General features: G+C 40.5%; 1 protein-coding gene across 2 annotated transcripts in view; it reads right to left on the bottom strand.

Moving 5' to 3' along the window:
* Positions 1–18,044, bottom strand: part of pebp4 (phosphatidylethanolamine binding protein 4) — a 52,051-nt gene that overhangs the window by 4,501 nt on the left and 29,506 nt on the right. For both annotated transcript variants that reach the window (XM_083912511.1, XM_083912512.1), the window contains exons 5-6: positions 2,737–2,782; positions 2,255–2,371 (exon numbers count right to left, since the gene is read on the bottom strand). In XM_083912511.1, coding sequence (XP_083768637.1) covers positions 2,255–2,371; positions 2,737–2,782 — 163 coding nt within the window. The remainder of the gene's footprint in view (positions 1–2,254; positions 2,372–2,736; positions 2,783–18,044) is intronic.

Here is an 18,044-nt window from a genome sequence, read left to right as displayed (position 1 = left end):
GTGCCCACGCCTGCCCCCCGCCCTGGCACAGGGGCAGCCTTCAGTCAGGGACAGCCTTCCTGAGCCAGAGCGAAGGGGATTCCCTATGATCACGCCCCTGTGCCCGGTGCCAAGAGCGCAGCCCCCCTGTAGTTCCTTGTGTAACAAACCAGCTGTCTCCATCAGTTCACTGACCGACATTCATAACCTTATCACAGGAGGCACAGCAGACTCCCACGGTTCCACAAAACAGAACCTGCTCCACCTCTCATTGTTCACCCCCTTTACTACTTATGTGATGGTCAGAGATGAAAAGAAAAAGACGAAGAATTTGCGATAAAATTGAGTCAATGACTGCGCTACTGGAAGTGGAAAATGATCATTAGGAGTCTCCCACCCACGACTAAATGCTCTCCCTTCGCAAATCACATCAATTAATGTCATGGGCTATGAAAAATGCTCTCTGTGTCACACCACATGGAGGGAGGACAGACGCTAATAAGTGAACATACTTAACGGAGGAGGTGGGGAGACATGGGATTCCCTCCGTTCCTCTTGTCTGTGCGGGAATACCGTGCTCATGGCCAAGCGGAGGCCATCAATAATACAGCAGGTACATCATTGAATTCAACCAAATCAATAATAACTGTAAAATTTTATATTTTCCTAATCTTAAACCATGACTAGGCTTTCATTCTTAACATGGCACACAGTGTCTATTTCCATTATTACCCTCTTTACAAGGGAAGTTATCCTCTCCAGAATTGACCCATCAAATGAGACATTTGATTATCCAAGCGTCAATTTCTTAATTCAATTTCCCTTGAATAGAGAGAACAGTTTGCAGGAGAGAGGAAGTACAACAGCAGAAGTTAAACTCATCCAGTAGATTAAGGATGGGTGGATCCACTCAGTTCAATCACTTCATAATGTGGGGGCAGCTACTGTATTGGAGCTGGTAGCAGAACATGAGTGTGCTCCAGTTTGTTTTGCACAAAAAAATATATTAAAATATTGTAAATAGCTGGGTATTATTCATGCTTCTATCTCTTCAGCTTAACTAGTTCTGACAGTGAATACTCTAACAATACCTCCCTAAATGTGAGTTCAGATACACAAAATACTCCAAAGTTCATCTCTTTTGACATTTCTTTTTCCAGAGTTTTCAACATCAAACAGACCTCAGCCTAATATACCTGGATTGTTTACTGACATAGCTGTCAAAACTTCAAACAGCACAGACTGGCAGCTTCACTCACTCACGGCCGCAGTGCTTGAAGTCTCAGACCGCCCTGATCTCAAATCACCGTCTGTGACCCGAGCAGAAAAGACAGGCGAGCACGCCTCCTATGAGCTAGTGAAATGTACATCCAAGTGCACTTGCCCACCTCCAAGAGACTTTTCTTCAGGGGGAGGAAAAGTTTCTGCAAGACAAACACTGTTCTCTTTTGAGAGAAAAACTAAAACAATGATCTGGTAATAATATCAACAGTAATCAAGAATATAAATGTACATTGTTCATGTGTACTGCCGTGGTTGATAAGGATTTCAGGTTTTAGCGGAGGCTGATAAGACGTGGTCAAGCAGACTCGTGCAGGTGTGCGTGGGAGCTAACAATACTTGTCTTGACCCGGCAGGCATTAAAACCACAGCAGACAGACTCACTGACCTCATTAACATTTCCCTTGTTAAGTTCAAGCAAAAAAAATGTTCCTAAAGCAACTCCAAATGCTTCAATTAAATGCTCATAATTGTTTGTGAATTATGCATCATAACGTGTCCTGAGAAAACATGGCCACAGACCAAGACCTGGGCTTAAAGTAGGTCAGTGTGTGGCTGGAGTGTTTTGGGACATTATATAATAAATCAAATCAATAATAATAGCCGCTTCAATACCTGACACATTTGTTGTAACCTAATATGGAAACGTTTCACCCTAAATAAAAGATTAGCAGGTGAAGCATCACCTAAATCAATCTAATTTTGTAAAATATCACTATTTCCTACTTTAATCAGGACTAATCTACTTGCTAATGCTTACAAAAACAACTGCAGCAGCCTATAAAAGGTCCCTAAAACATAAAACTAGCTACAATGTGGTTAATTAGAGAGGAAATGTTTTAAATTCTAGTTTTAATACCTCGGTGCAATTTCTCTATTGGTGAATCAACAACTAGTGCTGGCAGTTGTGTTGATCGGTGTTGGTATATAATAGATGATACTGCAGGGGCCAACAGTGCTGTGAACTCAGGGTGCTAGTGAGCGAAGTCATTACCGCGGGATGACTTCTCCTGCTCGGTGAGTGACACTGGTGAGTGTGGAAGCTGCTCAAACAACATGAACTGGTAGCGGTGAAAGCCAGTTTTCTGTGGGGGGGTTGGAGCGTGATAGTCTGCATGGAAAAAAAAGAGTCAGGAGAGCTGAGGTTTGTGATATTACTATAGCAATATACTGTATACGATGATCACAATGATGCAACTGAAATATAACAGTGGGCTTAATCTTTGAAATCTCAATTTATTCCATTTATCCATCCTCTTCATGCATCTGGATTATTTTTGCTGGATTATAATAAACCCATGCTAGCTGTGGATCCATAAAATTGTAACCATTCATTTCTAGCGTTGTTTAGTCAGTCTGGATTGTGGGTAATACGTGGACTACAGTTTTTCTTTGGATAAATCCTACATGACATATTTAAGTAGATAAACGTATGTAATTAAAGTGAACCAAAATATAATTGAAAACCATACTTACCAGTGAGGGTCTTCCCGTGTAGCTGCCCTTTCTGGAGCGCACTGCCCTGGTAATTCAGACACAGTCGGTCAGGCAAAGCTCTTGGGAGAATTATGAAGGATAGTTAGGTAATTTCACCAAAAAAGCAACAAAAAATAAAAGAACAATTTGACGGGAAATAAATACAACGGGTCATTTCACTGCTTCATACAACACAACATAATGCTATTTCTCCCTTAGTTTTAGTTTAGTGCCACTGCCTCGAGTCCCTGTGTGGACCATGAATGGAGCGTGGACTGGTGGCTGGAGATGTGCCAGTTCATCCCCTGGGCACTGCCGAGGTGCTGTTGAGCAAGGCACCGAACCCCCAACTGCTCGGGGCGCCGGTCACTGGCAGCCCCCTCGCTCTGACATCTCTCCATTAATTGCATGTATATATGTCCTGTCTGTGCATGTGTGTGTATTTTGGCCCTGTGTGTGTGTAAAATGAAAAATAATAAAGTGAAAATTGAATTTCCTCATTGCGGGATAAATAAAGGAATTCTTCTTCTTCATATTCTGCACTCGCTCAGCTCAGTGGTCAGCTCTTGAATTAGCTGATCACCTACCAGAGAGAGGTTCAAGAAGCCATTTGATTCCAAAAAGCCACATTTGTAATGGTCTTACCTGCTGAATTTTCACAAAATTAGACATATGTCTATGTCTAAGTATTTATCCAATAAACATTAAGACTTAGGTGGTGATTTTGGAAAAAGACAATCATTTGTTGTTAGTAATGCAAAAATAAAAGACCCAAGCAAAATTAAACCACTAATTCCAGGTAGCAATTTCCCATATTATTAATTGCATACGAACTCCCTGTTGCCTAGAAACAGACAGCATGTCACTCGACATGAAGCTCAGATAATTTTCATAAGCATCTTCTACTGCATATTTGTCAGGTTAAACTCTGTCATCCCCAGGAAGCAGTCAGGCACCTCACACTGCAAATTGCACACAGGAATGTTTGTTTAATAGACTTGGCTGCCTACTACGAGACGGCTGCATCCTTGAGTGGGAGGAAAAGGACTAAATATGTTGTCTGTGAAATGGCCCAAAACCCACTTGAGGTAAGCATGGAAGTCCCCATCACAAGCATCAAATATCTCCTCTCAGCACCTATTTCTGTCCTCTTTTTCTGCACACACAGGCTCCCCCCACAGGGGGACAAAGGTACTGTGTTACTCGACAGCATGCCAGGACAAAAGACATGCACGACAAAGGTCTTTTATTCTCTTAGCTTCTTTGTTCCAGTGAGTACAGTTCATAGCAGTATAAATAAAGTCAATCTCATCTCCGGGGATATGGATGTTATATGCACTCAGGTGTTATCTTTTTAAAAAAACAATTAAAATATTACACTGTTAGAAAGATAAATTGTATTTCAGTAATCTAATAAATAACTTTAGTATTGATGTTTAGTTTATAGTCTTGACAAGCAAATTGAAGGATTTCTTTCGCTCTCTAGCCATATGTGGAGAACCAGAAAACTGGACTGATCACAAATGCTGTTTGGAGTGGGCCATAGTAAATCGTGACAATTAAATGTTACAACTCTATTGTAATAATTACATAGTGTGTCCATAAATCTACACCAGAATGACTGAGATATATTTTGTAATGAATCATAATTTAATAATTTATATTTGACTTTATCAGAAGCAAAGCATGTGTCTTTTATTGTGCATAATCTCATCCATAATCCTGTAACTGCTGTTTAGGAGGTTTAGCAGTAAGTATTTGAGTGCAGAGCACAAGTGTTTACACAGCCTGGTAAAATTCAAAAGATTAGTTTCAACTGTGAGTATCTTCATCCACTGATCAGTGAGAAAATAAGCTTTATTTAGAAATAGCAAGAGTCCTGCAGCCTGCAGGATCCAAACCCATTGCCATAGCAACAGGTAGTCAACATTTGAGCGTGCAACATCTTCCTACATCTTAATGCTTGGCTCTCGCTCACTCTCCATGGCACCCTCTGCCCTTTTAATTTCATTACAATACATGGGGTAAAAACAACGGCAAAGAAATGCAAAATTGAAATTCAGCCAAACAATAAAAGACAAGTCAATCACATGCAGAAGTCACACAGAATCACACACATATATTTTCAACATCTTGTGAATATTTATCAGTTCTGTGGTTATGGTGGTTTATCTCGTCCCGAGGAGAGCTGGTATCACGGCAGTTGTGACAGGGCAGGGCAGTGTCGAGGTCGCTGACTCTTGATGTTCACTTGGGAGTGACGGACTTGCTCACACTAATCTACAGGACATTCTCACATGGTGGGCGGTCTCCCTCAGGGACCCTGCTGTGGGGGCGGGACACGCGGCGTGAATAGTTTGGACCACTAAAATGATTGACAGCCGCTCGCTGTGTTAATTGTGTTTTGTGTATCAAGAGAGGTTCAGCTCAAAGTATGGGTTTTAAAGTATGTATTATTTTATTTTTGCTTTGCTGTATTTTTTATAATTAGATATACAATTGCAAAGTTTATAATACGTGCTGTACGGGTGACTTTGTGGACAAAAATATAACGTAAGTGTATAGTACAAGAACTGAAAATGTAATTGATAACTCCAATGAAGTGACTGGTTGGACCTAATCAATTTAACCTAATGCCCCTCAACCCCAACCATGCAAAATCTGGGAATGATGATGTCATAAATTAGTGATATAATATGATTACAAGGCTCACTCAATGTCTGTTGTACCCACATATGAGCTGGTGAACAAGCACTTACACAGGTGTGTCATTTGAGTTACGTCAACTTCGCTGCATGGATGATAGAAGTCATGGCTGCTTGCACCAGAGAAAGTTTTCATATAGTAAATCCATTACAGCTTTGTTAGAAGGAATCAAAAGCCACATAGCATATTGATGAAGTTAATCTTAGATCAATGATATCCTCTGCTGGGATGATACTTTGAGCCTGTGGTTAGAAAAGTCAAAAGCGTTGGGACTTCACACTCCAGACACTGTAAAACTCCTCAATAAAAACAAGAAAAGTATAAACTTCATATACTAAGGGTTACTATCTTAATATAGAAACCATGTCTGATGACAATAGCCATTCCCAAAGAATGAAACCTGGATGATGTCATGTCTAATCTGATAAACTGAATTGAAAAGTAGCAGAATATACAGTATCTTTACCATGAGAGCCCAATAGAGTACTCACAGCTGCCGTGTCAGTGTTTCAACTGTTGGAATTCACTAGGAACTGCTTCATTATCTTTGCAGTTACCAAATAACCCACCATCTGTGTTTATAAATATTATCTCATCTAGGTGTGTTGTATGTTGGAGCATCAAACATGACATAAAGTCTACTAGTTTTAATCATTCCTACAGCTGAATATATACAATAACATCTAATGTTGTGGTCATATTGTATATTTAGAAATGTTTTAATATTGGTAAGAAAAGCACATGTTTACAAGAGTTTAATGTTTGCTTTTAAACTCTGGGTATAAAAGTCACATACATAAGTATACATTTTCACATCATTTATCAGGATCATATGATAACATTTAGAAAACTATTGCAATGGAAACAATACTACACTTGTTTTTAATGTTTGATATGAACATTGTGCAAAGTATTGATCTGAATAATAAAAAAATACACCACATATCACTAAATGACATAGATTATGAATAATTCTTGCTACCAAACCATAAACTTGATTATCAAACTTCACCATAACAGTTATGATAAGAACATGGAGTTTTGGTGGCAATCATTTTATTTTTAGTTACAAAAAAGTAAAAATTAAGATATGAATGAAACAAATACAGATTTACTTGTGTTGAGTTCATGTGAGAGCTTTAAAATGTGACTACCCTAATACGAGGGGATTACCCATTCTTCTTGTGGCTGTGTGAATCACACATGGAGCAGTGTGGGAGAGACAGAAACTTTCAGAGAAATAAAAACTGAAAGCATCAAAACGGCTGTTTACAAGTTTACATACTCAACAGAAAAGAACAGCATGCTCTGCAGCGTAAAGGTGGGTCAGTATTTCAAGAGGATCACTTTTGATATAAAAGACTAAGAACCAGTGAGCAACAAACTGGAGCGGGAGAGAAACTATGGCATCTGAATCAAACCTTTATGTTTTGTTTCATTTGATATTTCAGGCATACATGTTAAATATACATTTAAATTCAGACAATACTATTGGATAAATATTTACTGTGCTGTGTTGACATTTCTGGAAACGGTCCAGCCATCTACTGGTATATTTGTGGCAGCAGGGGGTGTAGTGAGTAGGGACACCACCTTTGAAATGGAGGGTCTGAGTTCAAGACTGAGACAACAGGAAACTTGTGCTCTGCTAAATGGTCCATGAAAAAGTCCCTACAAGCTGTTGATTTGCCAATCCAGATCTCTGATCTGCCTGTGGAAGGCAAGCATGCTAACTGTATTGTGTATTCATCTTTATTCATCTTCAACCGCTTGTCCCTGTTGGGGTCGCGGGGGGGCTAGAGCCGATCCCAGCTGACATCGGGCGTGAGGCGGGGTACACCCTGGACAGGACGCCAGTCTATCACATGGCCTGTATTGTGTATTTGTATGTAAATATAACCATACAAAGCACTTATTAAATACATCATCCATTGCTTCTTGCTAAATGTTAAAGAAAGAATTTTGACTGAAGCATTTTTAATTTAGGAGTTCGTCACTACTTTAGACACAACATCTAAGTAATGTTAGTCCAGCAGCAGTGTTACAGACACTTCATCCTGCCTCTCCCTGTTGTTCACCGTGGCCCATCTTGCCTTCATGTTTTACTGACTCTATTTCACACTCTGACTCAGACAAAAGCAGAAAGGATCCCGAACAACCTACACGTTATGAGCAATGAATAATTCTCAAAATCTGGAAAAAGCAATGCAACAGAGCTTTTTCTGTGGGTCACGTAATAGCCCGACACTCCAATCACCAATATTCAGCAAAAACAACTCTCGCTCTCTGTTGCAGGTGAAGCACAATTTAGGCTGATCCAGACCAACTAAATGATCATAATCCACACAATGAATCAGACTTTATAGCAGTATTATTTCAATCATGAAGTTCTTGAAGAAGGATTATTGCTGGGACACTGATGCCCGTCCTGCGGGTCGAAAAGTGGGCAGATATCACTAAGGTAAACATGCTCAACAATTGAAATTAGGCACAATATTATACATTGATTGTTAACTCCTATAGACCTTAGGGGAGAAGATGAGCAGTGTGTTTGTATAATGTGTCTACATAACTTCCGCTGGGAATCCTCTGACAAGAGGTAGGAGTCCGCAAGGAGGTGGTGAGTAGGTGCAGGGGTGCGGTTTCACCAGGAATACCCACTTGCCCAAGAACTCTTCTCCTTCTCTGTGTGGGTGAGTGCTTCCCTTTGTCAGTTACTCATGCACCTCCATGTATATACACCACTTCCCTCCCCCTGCCTTGCACACCCTGTAAACCCACACCTACGACAATCAGCACCCACGTCCTTCTAATGCAGTTCTGAGAGCATCGTTCTCCCTTTTACTTGCAGTCAGGCTAACAGACGGGGAGAGAGAGCATGACAGATGGTGTTCACAGCTCTATTTCTGAGGCTGGACTTGTACTGCCACAGCCACCCCTCCCCCCCTATTCCACTCAAGCCAAGTGCTTATGACTGCCTCCTCATCTTCGCCTCAGTAATCAGCCCATTCATTTGCAGGGTTATGTGAATTAAAAGTCTGTGTCTCGCAAGGAACCTCGCCGTTTACAGGTTAAACACGTTTTTTTCTCCCTCTCCAAGAGAAAATCAGACAGAATCATAACATCGCTCAAACAGCAGACTAAGTTATCTTGAGGCAGTAAAGACATTGAATTTCTGTTGGTAGTTAACGACCTTATTTATCCTGAGATTTCAGTTTATCTGCAACCTGTGAATTTAAAAGGAGTGGATGACAGAGATTTTCTAGTATAATGAGTGAAAAGGGACCAGTGAGCTCACCTTACTTTTGAGTTTACTAACAAACAGTAGCATGCAACAATTTAATTTATGACTTAGTGACAAATAACCTACTTATCCTGGTCAGGGTTGCAGAGGGCTGGAGTGTATCCCAGCATACATGTTGGGGATACTCTGAACAGGTTGTCACAGTCTATCTAACATTTTAAGCTGTGTCCTAATTCAGAGGCTGGTTCATCTAAAGTGCAAAACAAAACAGAAGTTGTCTTTAACAGAAAAAAGTAATCTCTTTAAATACATATATATTGACGCTGTACAGCAGTGTTGCTTATATGTGGAAGTAACAACTTGTGGAGTGTAACTGTTGTCCACTGCAGTTCTGCTATAAAGCAGTTGCTACAGGTAGAAGTGGTGACCTTGGCTTATAGGCGTCCAAAGTCAGACACCTATTGCTGACTCTATAGTCTAGTATTCCTACAGCAACTCTAAGCTGGCGAAGGTGGGCATTTGCAGTGTGATGTCTTCATCCACCTTCCTAGTTTCTAATATTCTGCAACCTGAACTACATGATTCTGGATTATGGTCTATCAGGCCTCAATAATATTGGCTTACCATGGAGACAACAATGGGCCACTCTGGTCCGGGCTGGTATGCCACTCAGCCTTGAACCACTGGTCCCTCCTCGAACCATGTGCCACCCTTCCTAAAACTGCAGGACAAAGTATCTGCTGACCTTCAGAAGAGACTGGAAGTTGGTGCATTGATTGGAGTATCTGCATTGTCCCAGTGAGTCTGCAACATTCATGACAGCTGCAGACTAGCATGCATCTTAATCAAGGGTCACCTAGGCAAGTGGTTCTTAAAAGTTTTTGTCACAAGCAACATTTATGAAAACAAGTATTTGCATATGATGTAAATCATCATACATAAGACTAATTTCAAGGCACAGCCTAGCTCAACTCAAATCACACAGTTGGAAAACCACTGATCATAACGTTGAACAAATGTTTCTGGTGTGAGATATAGACATTCAAAGCCTTTGTTAGGGGCCACCTTCTTACCAGCCCTGTGGCACAGACTTCCTAGAGGTACTTTTTGTTTACTGATTTCTATTTTCATAAACAATGACCCACAGTTCAGATCTGTAATTCACTGAGGAATGGGGCATCAAACTCATATATGTAGATGGCTCCAAGAAGAATCTAAAGAACCTGAAGAATGACATCAGAGCTCAACTAACATATGGCTTCACCTTTAACTGCATCGAAAACCCCAGCTTCATCATAGTCCTCTACTGGAAGCTCTCTGGCACTCTCAAAAGCTGGTCTGTGGCCTATGCAGGTCAGGATTAGCTGGGACCTGCTATCCTTCTTCAAGAAGACCTTGAAAAAACCCAATGCTGCATGAACTGGGAGTAATGTCAGGCTTTATTTTATAGCAGGCAACCTTTGTTCTACTCGGTTGAGCAGCTGGTAAATGTGTATGGCAGGTATAACATGTACAAAGTATGTTTTATTCGTGCTTTCAAACTATAAGTAGTGATGTAGTTCCTCCCCCCCATTACCACCTCCCATCAAAATGGGGAACATATAAGAATACCAATGAATCGTAATTAATTATCAGTTAACAGATAAATAATACTACTATTTGTTAATCTGATTTTTGTAATCATCAAAATAAACAGCTAATTTTTTTTTCCTTTTTAAAAAGAATAAAACAGAGAATATTGACCCCTATTAAATCAAACACAACCCTAATAATATTTTTTCCTGGAATATCCAGTAACAGTAAATGAACTTGTGTTTTGAAAAGACCTAATGGGCTTGAGTCTGGGTTGATTGGTTGGTGGAGCGACCTAATGGTGATCAGCTGAGCGGGATGGACTGGCCTCAGCAGGACAGGGTGAAAGCCAGTGGGGGAGTCCCCCATGATCTGCTTGAGTGCATCGACAAATTAACCCACTTAACAATAGCTTGCTGGACTAATGGCTTTAGTAAAGAAACTCATTTGGCTGTGGTAATGAACTGAGTTGGAAACATAAACAGTCCAGTTATTAAGTGAACTCCAGCCATCACTGACATCACCTGACACAATGTGATGCACCAAGCCTACACTACATGGCCGTACTCATTAGTAGGGAAGCATACTATTATTCAAGTCACTGACTTAAGAAACTAGCCACCCAAACTCATTATCAAACTCATCTATTCAGTCTAATTTGCATAAATTACACATTTGCCTTAACAAAGTGGCCGTGCTGGGTTGGTCATCTGATTCTCATAGAGCAGATTGGGCCTAACAGGGCAGAGTACAGGCCACAGTGAGATCATTTTAATAAGATAATTTAGTCTAACCTGGGTGCTGCAGTGTGTACGTTAGTGAGTATGGGTGCTGATGAGTCTGTACTTTACTACTGTTGAGGAAAGCCCAAGCCTGAGTTCCCAAGGTAACAGTCGGTGTGAGTGGGGGCTGGCTTACTCATTTGAAGGGAATCCTGGAACCTGAACAAGGCTGCCCACTCGCCCCACCCCCAGCTTCATCAGCACAACAAGCAAACAAGGCGCTGACATGTCCCCATATAGGGCTTCCCACTGACGGGGGTGGCATTGGAAAATCCCAGCCTGAGCTTGCCTACAAGTAGCATCAGGAGACACAGACACACAGAATCACAAGGCCTCACTGCTCCATGGCTACAGCGGTTTCCAGCGGTAAGAACAGAAATCCATGGAGATAGTAAATGAATAGGTTATAATAGAGCTGTATGCCTACAAATACATCCAGGCACGTGCTGGATTTTGATTAATACATGAGAGGATGGGGGAGATGTAAGGGGGTGGGAGAGAAAGAGGAAGATTAAGCTTATTAAAACAGTCAGTGGCGTAGAATTTAAATAGTTTTTTGAAGTGTGACACAAAATAAATGAGTATTCAAACCTTGTGGGCCTGGGCATAGAGGAGGAGAAAGAGAAGTGAAAGGAAGAGGTGGAAGATGGAGGAGGAGTAGGTGGACAAGAGAACGAACTCTTTGCCCACACAATTAATCTAATTATTAAGAAATTAAAAGAGATCAACAGGCGTGTAATTGACCACCTAATTAGTTCAAGGTCAGTCTATTCTTTTGACTTTGGAAGCATGGTGGGCCACGGTGCAACTAGATGGTGAAATTTTGATGAAATATTCCACAATTTGCAATAATTAACAAACTCATAAACAGCCACAAGTGTTTCCAAACAAACGGCATAGTTTCCTCAAATTCATTATAATGTGTTATTCACAGAAAACAAAGGCACAATACCATTTAAAAAGTGAATAATATTTTTTAAACAGTAAAATTTGGCCATCAAACAAAAGCTGTCCATGTAGTCAGTAATCCTGGCTATTAAGAGTAGCCATTTGATATGCTCCTGTCCGCCGTTATATCTGTTGATAACTCTGTAGTTCATTCAGTGTCTTTAGTCATTAACAACTGAGAGCCGGTACAAAGGGATTTAAGAGGCAGCATTACTGTTTTGAATCGCTGGATGTTTAATTCTTCTATTATAATTGAGGTAGGAGCGAGACAGAGGTTATGGTAACTGCTGGAAACCTGTCCCACTTCACAGAAAGGTTAATGAACCTTACAAGTCCTATGGGAGATGGAGTATGCTGTTAATTTGACAAACGTGGGAAATAAATGCTTTTATGCTTTTATTGACGGTGACCAATAGCGGCCTTTGCTGAAATGAAAGGTTTTAGTCTTTTGGGTGCTTTGCTATGAGGCAAAACAATAATGTGGAATGCATTTGTTGGAAGAAACTAAGTACATAATTGTTTGAATAGCAATTTCAGGCCAAAAAGCATCTTCATTATTAATTCCTACTTTTGGGAAACATATACTGCGCAAAATGTACAGTAACCTAATTCATGTTATGAAACATCTGCCTTTATTATGAATACATTTGTGGCAATGAGGGATTTTAAAAAGCTGTATTTTAAAATCTACATATTTCCACAATACATTTTATGCACCGTTGGTCTTGGTTGTATTTTAACAGGGCACCAAGGGTATAATGTACTGAAAGCTGGAGAGGAGCGTGTGCAATAGCGCTAACCTGAATCGGTCTGTGGGTTAGAGGGAATCAACGCAAAAAGGTGGCTGTGACACATCTGAACAGGACAGAGGTTTTAGGCACAGGACCAACTATGTAGTGTACATGATTAAGAGATTAAATGGATAATCTCCTTCCCATTCAAAGAGCCTGACGGAGGCAGGGATCTGGTTCCACAAAGATTTCACCATGGCTTAAATCTAACCAACAGCTCAGATAGACACCCAAGTTCATCAGTTGCTTAAAGCTGTGTAGTTTTTTGATGATTTTAGGGGAAAACAAACCGGTAAATCTTGGTAAATTATAACAATCACTGTAAAAGGGGATTTAAACATATACTTTTTTAATTTATCCAAGCGTCTTCAACAAGTTGTTTTCTTGTCAGCAGGTGACATTAACCCTAACCCTTTGATGGTTACTTGACCACGAAATCGTCATACCAAAATCTGTAATTGGTTAAAATAGATTTTTAAATTTTCTGCTAATTTGTACTTCTCCTCCACTAAGTAAGTAACAATTTGAATGCATGGCCTATGATGGGAGTATTTTGATATTGTGAGATTGCTAAATAGCAGATAGCACTCTTAGCCGGCGCCATTTCGGCTCAGCCACCTTCATATTTGTTCTTGATGTCCAAGGTGAGAGCTGTGTGTAGGCAATCCCGGGAACAGACTCATATAGCACCTTTGAGTAAAAGATCCGAATACTACTTCCATCCCTGATTTTAGGTAACTCATACTTCCTAATAAGAAAACTCTATAGTTACGTACTCTATGGAGGAATTGTTGGGTCTATGTAAATCATAAATAAGTCATAGAGTGTGGTCTATACCTACTCTGTAAAGTGACCTGAGATAACTTTTGTTATAATTTGGCACTATAAATAACATTTAATTGAAATTTAATTGAATTATAGTTCGGTTAAGTTCAGGTTTGGGAAAGATTGTTTTCATGTTTAAAAGAAACCGACTACCTTACTTTTCAACCTCCTTTTAGAAGGTCACATAGACATGGGTCATTTTAAATGGTTTGAGAAAACCACCAATACTGTCACTGTTTTGGAGGACAGTCTTGGGTTTTCAGCTTGTGGGATTGTTACAAAGGAAAGACAGCTCTTAACTCTTTAAGCTTCTAACTGGTATTAGAGTGTTGTAAAAGAAAAATTAAGACTGTCCTAAACTGATAGACCAGCCTAACACATCTTCATGAAACCGGCTCCGGTCTTGTTCTTTCTGATACCCCCTCTCTTCCGAGCCAAGTCTTTCTTTCTCCCAGCGATACTATGGGTACTATTTCCTGTGCGCGCAATGTTTGCCAGAGGAACACACAAGAATCCGAGCTCCACAATCCCTCTTAACCTTTGACCTTGGCTTATTGTTACCTGTGAGCAGCACTGTGGCAAACATGTTGTACAAGTACTGTGCAGCCCTGGAAGCTGTTTGTGTTCTGCAAGTATGGAGGGCAGGGGAGGAGGGAAGGAAGAGAGGGAGCTATTTAATCCCCCCCAAAGGAACTCCCCTCTCAACCCGTATCGTGAACTCACAGGCAAATCGTGTTGCTGGAAGGCACACCACACACACACTGCTGTCTTTTTAATTTCATCAGCTGAAAGAAATCTATACAGTGCTTTGGAATCCGACTGAGCTGCGGAGAGAAGTGAACTATACAGCACCCTGGAATGTAAACAGGTTTCTCACCAAGTGTAGCATAAAAATACCACATTGTAACAAACCTCTTGGCTATGATAATGGTCAATAGTACAGATCAGAGGTCTTAGTAGATTTTATGGTTGTTAGTCCTACAGCATATCAATAAGCACAAGTTGAACAAATCTTGAGAACAATTCAGAGGAAATGCAGCAATGGTAAACAAATTGTAACAAGGATAAAATGTTGGCTTCTACTGAAAGCATTGTATTGATGGTGGCTTTTCACTTGCCATTATGAAAAGCATTATCTCCTGAGAATATTGGGAAGACTGTCATTAAATCCATGCATTCAGCTGCTTGGTTAGGAACAGATATGGGCTGTAATCTGTAGAGAATGGACTTGTCTCTTGTATTTTTTGTAATAATGAAGTGTTGAAAAATACTCACAAAAAACAGAATTGACTATAATTTAATATTTATAAAACTGAGCAAACACCATTTTCATTATCAGTGTTCTTTGTTAACAATGGTGGCCAGAGTTTGGGGTATGTTTATAAAATCATGGAAGATTCCAGCTGCACTGTTTCTGGTATGTGAGTGCACTTTATTTTATCACACAGAATCTGAGATGCCATATCAGTTCTAATTATTAGTTCATTATAAAATATATAGTTATTTGTCTTATTTGTAATATAGTTACTGCAGTTTTCTAGTTTTTTAGTTTGGTATAACTTTTGGAATACAAACAATCCTAATCAGTACAAAGAGTTAGACAGGCCACTATAATATCTGCCAACTTTGCATTCATAGCTGTCACACTTAATTATCATGCCAAAATGAAAGAAAATACATTGGCTGCAGGAGGTCTTTTGTGAAGTCTTTGTTTTTGTGTACAATTAACTGGCAAGCATGCTATATACTTAAGTAAGGGCTATTTTAGGTGAGCATAATTGTTAGTGAGTTGTTTTTATCAGCATGCCTCACTCCCCTTCACCGCGCCCTATCAGGAGACACCCCTATGAGGAAGCGTTTTCCAAAGCCGCAGCCCCAGCAACCCCCCACTAACCCTGACATTTGTTCATTTACCCGCCCCTCTCAGTCCCCTTCTGGTTTTCGTGCCTGCTTTTTTCCCCCCGTCCATGTCCGTCAAAATTGACCAGTTTACAGGGGAACAGGTAGGCAGACTCCGTCAAGCCCCCCACCTGTACCCTGAAACACAAGAATCTACACATGGGGCCGACTGCCAGAGATCCTGCTTTACTGACTGAAAGTGGAGGGGGGGTGGGGGGGTGGTATGACAAAGACGACAGCTTGTGTGGGGGAACATTGTCTGCGGCTGCGACTAGAAATCTTTTCAGGAAAAACAGGATTTTATACACAATGGTCGTGGGTGTGAAGAAAGGGGGCACATATTAAAAGAAGCGCCTTTATGTGTGCATAGCTACTGGTTTTAAACTGCATTTGCATGGAGATGGTCCAATCTGTTCTTTTTTTTCCCCTACTAGGCTATAGTGTGACAGACTGGATCAAAGGGGGCTTTCCAGGTTGTCCTTGTTTTCTTGAAGACTAATCGTGATATATCCAGGACAGTGTGCAGGGTACAAATGAATGTAGCACAGTGATACACTGTAGGGCTACTTCCTTAAATGAAATAAATGTGTGAGAGAATTAATTTCTTTCTCCCCGAGACAGAGACTTAATTCTTGTGGCAAAATTGATAGGAATTTAGTTTTCTTCAAAAAAACTATTAAACAACATGTGAAAATGATAATTTATGGATGATTATTCCCTCGCTGCCCAAACAGCATTTACAGCTTCTGATAGGAAACCATAGCAGCTCACGTTCTTCATGCAGTGAAACCTCCTCAATCATCTCACCACGGCAACCACAGCAGGCAGGTCAGTTGTTATAGAGATGGCAAGAGGCTTTGTAGGTTATCAGCTACAGTATCGTGTGTGTGTTTGTTGTATGTGGACGGGGGATGGATCTGACAATTGAGCGGAGGATTCTTATGTAATTCTCCCTTTAGGTGGCAGAGAACAGTGAGAGCAGCAGCCCACACTGAATAAGAGCCTGTTTGTTAATAAGCTGTAAGTAAGATAAGATCGAAATTGTTAATACAAGCTGTTTGTACACAAAAGATCCAGATGAAGCAGAGCGATAGGGACACAGCCACAGTGACAACAAGCTCAGGTAGTGGAGTAGAAGGGGACATGTCTCCCCACTAATCACCAGTTCCTGTTCTTTTAGCCTTTTAAAAAACTCTTTCACACATGCACACAATCCCATGCACACAGACAGCACATGAAAGTGTACAACCAGAAAAGGTCAAAAAACGAAAAGAAAAAGAAAAGCCAAGCTAAATCAAAAAAAAAAAAAGCTGAACTAACAAAGACTAACATCCTAATGTGGCTGAGATGCTGTGAGGGGAGTCTGATGAGGTTTAGAGAGGGAATGACTTCCACAAGCTGAACTCCATGTTGTACCACCTTTGACATTTGTCTGGCTGTAGCTGACAGCAGGATGAGCACCGCTCTAAATGTTAAGCACCTCCAGCTGAGCCTCCATGTTAAGGGCTATTGTTGACTTGTACCGAGGGAGCTTTCAAATAGTTATGAAAAAAAAGATGAATGAACTACATGTAAACTTTATCAGGGTCAAACTGATTCAAGCTGCCATATAAAATGAACAATGCTAAATACAAGCTGACTTCTTGGTAATTTACTAAAACATTTCTTTAAGTTCTGGCACAGCTCTTGAACACAAACTTTGTTAACTTACTTCTCACGTATAAATAATTGACAACAATCTGTTCAAATTCTTTAAGGCACTTCACACAAAGAACATGTGTTTATGCGGACAGTTAAGTTTAAACAAAGGATGACAACAGGTGCACCAAGTGGAGTTTAAATTGGATAAAGTTGCTTCATATGACTTGGAGCGAGGAGGCACGTCTGTGTAAAAGTTTGTGAAACCATAAACAAGCAAACTGTTAACCTGGGTTATGAGCATGTTTAGCAACTTTGGAGGGAAGAAAAAAAATCACATTAAAAAGGAAAATTGTTCAATTCCTTTGCGCCCACCCCCTTGTCATAAGATATGGATGTCCCGTAAGGTTATTTGTGTTTGCTGGGGAATGAAGTGCTCAACTGGATTAAAAACATACTGCATATGTTTGGAAATCTGTTTCCCTGGGCGTATGAGTGGAGTGAGCGAGCATGAAGCAGCAGCTTGCGTCTCCTCCAAGAGAGAGGGCAGACACTCTCATCATTAGCTGGGCTACAATGTGCTCCTCTACCTGCTCCAATCTGCACAGCCAGGCTCCACTCTGACGCCAGACAGATGTTCCCAGCACGAGGTGCAAAGTACGGAGAGGGGAAACAAGAGTGAGCAGAAGAGAGGCAGAAGAATGGAAATATTCAGCAGAGTACACAATAAGAGTTTAATTATGAATAATACCAATGGTTCTTTGTTCTCACAATGAAGCTAGCTATGGTTCGTCTGGCCTTTGGGAAATTGTTTTTGGCTTCCATATGGGGGCAGCTGTCTGTCAAAAAAATAAACGCTTAAATCACAACATGCCACAGTAGGGATAATTACAGGATAAAGAA

The sequence above is a fragment of the Echiichthys vipera genome (assembly GCF_963691815.1).
Source record: "Echiichthys vipera genome assembly, chromosome: 4".
In the NCBI taxonomy this organism is placed as follows: Eukaryota; Metazoa; Chordata; class Actinopteri; order Perciformes; family Trachinidae; genus Echiichthys; species Echiichthys vipera.
Note: the sequence above shows the minus strand (reverse complement) of the source record. Positions and strands in the feature narration are given on the sequence as shown.